This window comes from Salmo salar, chromosome ssa10 (assembly GCF_905237065.1).
Source record: "Salmo salar chromosome ssa10, Ssal_v3.1, whole genome shotgun sequence".
NCBI classification, from domain to species: Eukaryota; Metazoa; Chordata; class Actinopteri; order Salmoniformes; family Salmonidae; genus Salmo; species Salmo salar.
The window spans coordinates 104,062,170-104,071,664 of NC_059451.1; the positions used below are offsets into that span (position 1 = coordinate 104,062,170).

The following is a 9,495-nucleotide window of genomic DNA, read 5'->3' on the forward strand; positions in this document are numbered from 1 at the left end:
TGAATTTGCTTAGATATTTCAAAGATATTGCAAAGATATTTCTTTTTTTATTGAGGCACGGTGTTGGTGAGATTTGAACTTATGTTCTCTACCTATGGAATTAGTCCACTGCACCACCAGGACAGAGCTAGCATGCCATGTTTTTTTTTTAAATCATTCAAGGCTGTTCATTTTAGTCTATACAAATCCCAATTTCACAGAAACAAGCACTCATTAAGATCAGGTGTGGCCAATCAGTGGGTGCGGCCAACACACCTGAACACGCTGAACAAGATAGAGGATAGAATTTTGTTGATGCTGAGAAAGGAATGTATGTTTTTAAATAACATTCTTAGAACGTTTTCTTGTGTTTTTATTATGGAAAGTTTTCTTAATGTTCTGAGAACATGACTTTAAATAGAACCATGAGGAAACCTGTAGAAAATGTTATGATGAAGTACTGAAATTCTCACCTAAGAAACATATGGTTCTCAGAATATTATGTACTAGCTGGGTATCCTGCACCATTCCTAGAACGTTGTGGGAAGGTTGTATGCAAAATAACCATAGGAGAATCACGCTTTCACCAAACTTTAAGAAACATATGGTTCTCAGAACATTATGTGCTAACTGGGCGTATTGTTATCAAACTTTTAACATTATACATAAATTCTGTCCACTAGGATTCTCTCAGAGTCAATACTATTGATTGTATAATTCCCCACATCAGCAATGACAAGATTTAGGTTTGGTTTGAAGACAATCCAAATTCGATAGGAGCGGAAATAAAATGATAGATGTTGAATTAGCACCAGGCTCAGTTACATAAATTATTCTAACCACAATGTCCTTGTCTGTAGGTTTTCATTTTGATATTGAAGGATTGTCGTTTGACTGACTTCAGCACAATTAGCCTAACTTAATCAAATTAACACTATTTGTTTGTTATGTTAAATCAATTTATTTTGAAAATATTACATTTATAAACAGACCTTTTTGATATTTTGACAAACCTGATTCACAGTTGACAGTTACAGACTTAAGACAAAGCACTGACATATTTTCTTTTAATAACACATATATTATAGTATATACAGTGCACCAACCAAAGGCCTAAATCTGAAGTGTTCTGAAGTGTACATTTGAAATCAGGTTGCAATACAAAGTAGGATACAGGCTCTGATCTTCATGGTGTGGTTACCTGTGACATTTTAAGCTGTTTCCAGGCATCATTCAGAGCATTTTCGAAGATGCTTTGTCAGGCAAGCACTATAATTTTCATTTCACAAAAATCCCCTCCATCCCTTTAAGGTGAGCATAAATGGATGACCTGCATCGAGCCATTCTCAGAAAACATAACACCATTAGAGTGACTTGAGGCTAGAATTACTGTACTAAGCGCTGGCATCAGTGCAACGTCAGCAATTGATATTCTAGGAAATAAACCATGAATACAAAGTGTTGAACATAGACACATTGAATTTCCAGGAAAAAGAACATAGAAACAATATTATTTCCAGGATTAAAACCATAACATTTTAAGGTAAAGTATACATCTGGCCTTAAGTATACATGTAGCTTCCTCGGGTCGTTGCTGTGAAAGTCAATTTAGCAGGTAAAATAAGGGTGAATAAATAAGAGCAGAGCCAGGAACTTTGAATGGAGCAGCACATAAACACGTACACTAAGAAGCTTTATCTAAGACAGCTCAAAAACCTGAGATTCTCCTCGATACTGTCAGGTAACATACTGGGCTGGCAGTTGAGTTCTGTTGGTTTTTGGAGTGTAATTTTCAAACCACATGCAAACTGTAAATGAAACGCATTTAAATTCCCAACAATTTTGGGGGGAAATATCTTAAATTGCTAGGCATAAACAAAACATGCTTGGAGATATTAAATGCAATGAAGACACACACAGACAGAGTCATTGTCATAATCATATTCATAAAACGTTTCTGTGAAATAGAACTTTGTATCATTGGCTGCGTTTACACAGGCAGCCCAATTCTGATTGTTTGCCCAATTATAGGCAAAAGAGCTGATCTGATTGGTCAAAAGATCAATTAGTGGAAAAAGATCAAAATTGGATTGCCTGTGTTCGAGTGAAGACACAGACAACATATCAGATACACTATGGAGCTCTTGTAGCATTATATCCAACCACCTGCATGGTCACAGTTATACGAGAGTCTGAAAAGGCCTGGGCTCCACCAGACTATTAGACATGTTTCTCAGATCAGCCACAGAGTGGACCGCCCTGTAGCCTAGAAGAGAGAGTGTATCATTGCACAGAGTCTGCAAAGTCCTCACTATATCAAACCCTAGTCTCAGCCTCCAGCTCTCTGCTGTGGCTTTGGAGTCTCTGGTGGTGGAGTACTTATAGTTCCACTCGGATGTAGGAGGCGCGCTGTTGTTGGTGTTCTGTGCGATCCACGAGTGCACGCTTTCATCCATCTCCAACCCCACAAACCTGTAGATCTCCTGAGCCTTCTCCTTGGGGTTGAGGGCCAGGTCCTCGTAGCGCACCAAGAGGTAGCGTCCACGCAGCCACGCCGGCCTCTGCAGCATTGTCTCTGCCGAGTCTGCCATGTCCCTGCAGGTGCTGGTGATCTGAGCTAGGTCTACGTAGTGCGGCTGCCTGCCTGTAGCATTCCAGATCTTCCAGGCACGAAACTGCTCAGAGAATGCCATCATGCGCGAGGCCAGGATGGCTCTGGGGTCGCGCACCAGGTGAACGATCCTTAGGTCTAGCCGTGGGTCCTCGGTCAGGGTGCGCAGGTCCCCCACCTCAGGGACACGCACCGTCTTGATGGCCACGTGACCCCGTGACAGACACGCGATGGAGGCCAGGGTGAGGTTCAGCGCCCCGCACTTCTTGGGGCACCAGGTCTCATCAGGCTGACTCCCAGAGGCCGAGGCCCCCTCACCACCCTCGGGGCACACAGGGGGGGAGCAGAGAGCTCGGCTGGAACTCCGGCGGAAGAAGGACCCAGTGACGTGGTCCTGGGGCTCAGGGCGGATGTAGTTCTCCAGGAAGCGTAGGTCACAGGTGTAGAGGTTGAGGAGGAGGTCCCTGTAGGCCCCCAGCAGGGCCCGGCGATCCAGGGCCTGACGCAGTCTGCCACTGGAGTTGGTGAAGGCCTGCTGGACGTGGTAGAGGGGCTCGAACGCGTAGAAGATGGCCGGATGCTGGTTGAAGAGCTGACCGGTGAAGGAGGAGCCGCTGCGGGTGGTGGCGAACAGGAGGATGTGGCGACGGGAGGCCATGGCCGATGTTTCCATGGGCAACGTGTTGTTCTCACACAGAGCTCTCCACCTGGAGTCTAGAAGGACAAGGGGACAAGGAGAGGATATCTGTACCCATGTAATACACATAGTAGCCTATTGTACTGTGATAGTTGCAATAACTACAGTAGCTGCATATGCTTGTAGAATATCCTCTATGGGCTAGGTGGGACGCTTGCGTCCCACCTACGTAACAGCCACTGGCAGCCTGTGGCGCGATTTTCAAAACGTTAAAAATCCTATTACTTCAATTTCTCAAACATATGACTATTTTACAGCTATTTAAAGACAAGACTCTCGTTAATCTAACCACACTGTCCGATTTCAAAAAGGCTTTACAACGAAAGCAAAACATTAGATTATGTCAGCAGAGTACCAAGCCAGAAATAATCAGACACCCATTTTTCAAGCCAGCATATAATGTCACCAAAACCCAGAAGACAGCTAAATGCAGCACTCATCTTTGATGATCTTCATCAGATGACAACCCTAGGACATTATGTTATACAATACATGCATGTTTTGTTCAATCAAGTTCATATTTATATCAAAAACCAGCTTTTTACATTAGCATGTGACGTTCAGAACTAGCATACCCCCGCAAACTTCTGGGAATTCGCTAACATTTTACTAAATTACTCACGATAAACGTTCACAAAAAGCATAACAATTATTTTAAGAATTATAGATACAGACCTCCTCTATGCACTCGATATGTCCGATTTTAAAATAGCTTTTGGTGAAAGCACATTTTGCAATATTCTAAGTACATAGCCCAGGCATCACGGGCTCGCTATTTAGACACCCGGCAAGTTTAGCACTCACCATAATCATATTTACTATTATAAAAGTTTGATTACCTTTTGTTGTCTTCGTCAGAATGCACACCCAGGACTGCTACTTCAATAACAAATGTTGGTTTGGTCCAAAATAATCCATCGTTATATCCGAATAGCGGCGTTTTGTTCGATGCGTTCCAGACACTATCCGAAATAGTAAAGAAGTGTCGCGCGCATGGCGCAATTCGTGACAATAAAATTCTAAATATTCCATTGCCGTACTTCGAAGCATGTCAACCGCTGTTTAAAATCAATTTTTACGCCATTTTTCTCGTAGAAAAGCGATAATATTCCGACAGGGAATCTCCTTTTCGGCAAACAGAGGAAAAAATCCCAAAGGCGGGGGCGGTCGGGTCACGCGCCTAAGCCCAGTGTCCCTTGATCGGCCACTTGAGAAAGGCGATAATGTGTTTCAGCCTGGGGCTGGAATGACGACATTCTGTTTTTTCCCGGGCTCTGAGCGCCTATGGACGACGTGGGAAGTGTCACGTTAGAGCAGAGATCCTTAGTAAATGATAGAGATGGAAAAGAAGTTCAAGAAATGGTCAGACAGGCCACTTCCTGTAAAGGAATCTCTCAGGTTTTGACCTGCCATTTGAGTTCTGTTATACTCACAGACACCATTCAAACAGTTTTAGAAAATGTAGGGTGTTTTCTATCCATATGTAATAAGTATATGCATATTCTAGTTACTGGGTAGGAGTGGTAACCAGATTAAATCGGGTATGTTTTTTTATCCAGCCGTGTCAATACTGCCCCCTAGTCCTAACAGGATATGATACAGTTGATTAAGTATTAAAAAAGTCTATATACAACAGTATGGGTCTTAGTTGACTTATTTAGAGGGCAACTTCATGATTGTTCTTTATTTTACTACTTTATGAATACAACTTTTAATATTAATTGGTTGACTTTCATACAATTTCAGACAAACACGTTCTGCAACCAATCCTAAGCTCTTGGCACATGGACACGTGGAATGAAAGAAGCTTATAAAAGTAAAATAGAATCCAGTATCATCATCATAACAGAGGACTAAGAAAAACCAACTGAAGACTCTATCCAGCCAATTTGCTTAAATAATTCAGAAAGTAGGCTAAACATGCATGAGTAAGATGCTTGTCTGCCGATGTTTACCCAAGGACTGGTGAAATGTCTCCTCTCTAAATATAGAGCGGATTGCTAACGTGTAATTACTGCTGATGAGGAGTTGATTGCAAAGGGGTCGTTACTTTTATCTGGAGACGAGCTTGACGAAAGGCGTATACAGCCACCCCGCAAAAGCTGATTAATGAGGATAAACTGGAGGATAATTGTCAAATGAATAAAAGTGAATCACAGATATTACATCTCTCTCATCCTCTCCTCCATGAAAAGGGGAATTCCCTTGGGCTTACTATTTGCTCTCTCCCTCTGCTCCTCGAGAGTCACTGACTAATGACCCCACGCAAACAAACTTTCTTCCCGTATGAATACCACATAAGGGTTTTATGTGGGAAAAATTTCACAAACTCAAACTTGTGAACCCTGAATGTATATACTCAATTAGTCGGTTTTTGAAATATATTATCAAGCAATTGTAAAATAAAATGTCTATGTATGCCCTCTACTGGTCGCATTTAAAGTGACTGCTGGCCATCAGTTGAGTCTTGTACAAGTTATTGCTACTATGTCTAATCAGTGGCGGTCAGTGCCGTTTAAGATGAGGGAGGACCATTTTTCTTTTTTATGAGCATGGCCTTATTTCTATTACAGCATATTGGATGACTGTCATTCATATTCCATTCACCCAGTTCAATGTAACATTGATAGGCTTAGGCTACTACATGATACTCAACATGTTCCCTGTACCCATCATGAGTTTGCTACAACCTAGCCTATGAATGAAAGTTTACAATGTAGTGGCACACAGGTCGAGAGGAGAAAGATTTTAGGTGACAGACAGTGACACATGGACAGACAGTGACACATTCAATACCAAGTTACACACTCTTACCTGTACCTAGCTGATCAGGAGTATAATCATTAGTCAAGCAGTTGCAAAAGGAGAGTTTCTATTGGACAAATTCAGGTATCCCCGTTTCATTCTGTTTGCTTCCGTTTAAGAAACATTTTTCAACAGAATCCTTTCACCTTTTCCCTTTGCTTGTGGACTTCAATGCACAGCACATCAGCTGTCTGACGGCCAGGCGAAAAAGCCTTTCCAAGCCAAACCTTCATATCATAACCGCTACAGACAGCCTACATTGTTGTCACCATATTAGCTAAAGTAACATCATAGTCAACATAGCTAATAGAATTAACGCGTTAGTAAACCCGCTACAATCGTGTAGTGCAGTATACAGTCAGTAAGCCATTTAGTAGTTATACCGGTGGGACCCGGTGGCAACAAATTAGTAAAACCAAAAGCTTACCTTGACTTGGAAGAGTTCCAGTGTTGGATAGTCATAGCCAGCAAGCTAACATAGCATCCCTCTGTTTGAGCAGGGTGTTTGAGTAGGCTAAACTACAGTAGCTAGCTGTATTTGCTACCTAAATAAGTGAAAGTAAAAAAAATATATCTCACTTGCTCCTCCTTCATTTTTGAATTAATGAATTTGTTCAAAACTGTTCAGCTATTGTCTTTCTCTCTCTTTGAGTCAACTACTCACCACATTTTATGCAGTGCTAGCTAGCTGTAGGTTATGCTTTCAGTACTAGATTCATTCTCTGATCCTTTGATTCGGTGGACAACATGTCAGTTCATGCTGCAAGAGCTCTAGGTTGGAGGATGTCCTCCGGAAGTTGTCATAATTACTGTGAAAGTCTATGGATGGGGGTGAGAACCATGAGCCTCCTAGGTTTTGTATTGAAGTCAATGTACACAGAGGAGGACAGAAGCTAGCTAGCTGTCCTCCGACTACACCATGGTGCTACCCTACAAAGTTGAGGCTCCTATAGACCTTCATTGCAAAACAGTGTGTTTTAATTAATTATTTGGTGGAATGTGAATATATTTTGTGTAGTTTTATCTATATAAAATATATTTTCTTAAATGAAATTCACTGTGGAGGATGGTCCTCCCATTCCTCCTCTGAGGAGCCTCCACTAGTCTAGCTACATAATAGAGGTATCAGTTTAAACCCTACCAGTTACTGAGCAAGACTAGAACACAGTCTCAATGAAAATTCTACTTTAATTAAAGAACAAAATACATACAGTCGAATGTATAGGTACTTCTGTTTGTTGCTCAGTCTTGTTATGTGCTTTGCAAATAGAGCCTTACCTCTGGGCTGTTGGCTCTCACAGCGGTAGACACACACTAAGTACATACAGTACAATGCATGCTCCCATGTGTGCTCCCTAAGCCATATATACAGTCCAGCCACTTTGTGCTTGTTCTGTATTAGTGGTTACATGCTTGGCAGAGATATGCCTATACCTTTGGGCAGCTGGCTCTGGCAGTGGTAGACACACACAAAGTAGGCTAGAACATACAGCAGAATGTGTGCTCCCTAAGCCATATACTAGTATAGCCACTTTGTGCTTGTTTTTCTGAGTTAGTGGGGACATGCTTGGCAGAGTTTTGACCCCACCTTTGGGCTGTGGGCTCTGGCAATGTAAGACTCCTCAGTAGACACACAAAGTAGATACACTGGAATGTGTGCTCCCTAAGCCATGTAGAGTACAGCCAATTGTGCTTGTTGTTGTGCATTAGTGGTTTCATGCTTGAGTTTTCTCTTACCTTTGGGCTGTCGGTTTTGACAGTGGTAGACGCCACCGTGGCAGGGCCCGGACAGGGAGTCTCTCAGGGTGCGGATGGCTGTGTACTGGACCCCCAGAGAGGCACACACCAGCAGCAGCACTGTCTTCCAGGAGCACTCCATCCTGCGTCCTCCTCCGGCCTTACATCCTTCACGCTGCAGCCACCAGGGGAAACACAGAGAGGTGACACTCCTCACACACTGTCCTCAGGGAGAACAAGAGCGATGCAGAAGAGTAGTCCTCTGGGATTTTAACTTTCTGCAGACATTCTGACCAGAGCAGGAAAGAGAAAAATATTTTACGAGCAGCTTTTTTCCTTCTTCGTAACGTTGCAAAAATCAGAAACTTTATGTAAAAAAAGTATGCAGAAAATGTATCCATGCCTTTGTCACAGATTAAACTACTGCAATGCTCTACTATCCGGCTACCTGGGTAAGGCACTAACTAAACTTCAGCTAGTGCAAAATATGGCTGCTATAACCTTGACTAAACCCAAAAAGTGTGATCATATTACTCCAGTGTTAGCTTCTCTACACTGTCCTCCTGTTAATTCTAGGGCTGATTTCAAGGTTTTACTGTTAACCTACAAAGAATTACATGGACTTGCTCCTATTTACAGTGCCTTCAGGAAGTATTCACACCCCTTGACTTTTTCCTCATTTTGTTATGTTAACAAAAAAAATCTTTGATTTTGAATCACTGGCTTACACACAATAACCCATAATGTCAAAGTGAATTATGTTTTTAGGAATTTTTACAAATTAATTCAAATCAAAAGCTGAAATGTCTTGAGTCAATAAGTATTCAACCCTTTTGTTTTATATTTTTTTGTCAATTTTTATTGAACCTTTATTTAACTAGGCAAGTCAGTTAAGAATAAATTCTTTTTTTACAATGACTGCCTACACCGGCCAAACCTGGACGATGCTGAGCCAACTGTGCGCCGCACTATGGGACTCCCAATCACAGCCGGTTGTGAGATATTGTTATGGCTAGACTAAATAAGTTCTGGAGTAAAATTGTGCTTAGCAAGTCACACAATAAGTTGCATAGACTAAGTGTGCAATAATAGTGTTTAGCAAGATTTTGGAATGACTACGTCGTCTCTGTACCCCACACATACAATTATCTGTAAGATCCCTCAGTCGAGCTGTGAATATCAAACACAGATTCAACCACAAAGACCAGGGATGTTTTCCAATGCCTCGCAAAGAAGGGCACCTATTGGTAGATGGGTAAAAATAAAAAAAGCAGACATTAAGTATCCCTTTGAGCATGGTGAAGTTATCAATTACACTTTGGATGGTGTATCAATACACCCAGTCACTACAAAGATACAGGCATCCTTCCTAACTCAGTGGCCGGAGAGGAAGGAAATAGCTTTAAAGTCACCATCAGGCCAATGGTGACTTTAAAACAGTTACAGTGTTTAATGGCTGTGATAAGAGAAAAATGTGTTTTTAAAGAAATTAGAACGTAACAGAAAAGGAGATGAACCATTGAACCCCCTCCTTGTTGCATTTCAATGGTTCATCTCCTTTTCAGTTACGCTCTAATTTGTTTAAAAACACATTTATATATAATTGAAATGTAATGTAACTTGCAATGTATGATATTAGTCCAGTTTAAAAACAATAAATCAAATC

At 41.6% G+C, this 9,495-nt stretch overlaps 1 protein-coding gene across 1 annotated transcript; it reads right to left on the reverse strand.

The window, feature by feature from the left end:
• Positions 1–1,018: 1,018 nt before the first annotated feature.
• Positions 1,019–8,414, reverse strand: LOC106561444 (carbohydrate sulfotransferase 1). The gene is made up of 2 exons (XM_014125408.2): positions 7,830–8,414; positions 1,019–3,304 (listed from the first exon to the last, which is right to left on the reverse strand). The coding sequence occupies exons 1-2, from the start codon at positions 7,969–7,971 to the stop codon at positions 2,160–2,162; spliced, it is 1,287 nt and encodes a 428-aa protein (XP_013980883.1). The 5' UTR covers positions 7,972–8,414; the 3' UTR covers positions 1,019–2,159.
• Positions 8,415–9,495: the final 1,081 nt, after the last annotated feature.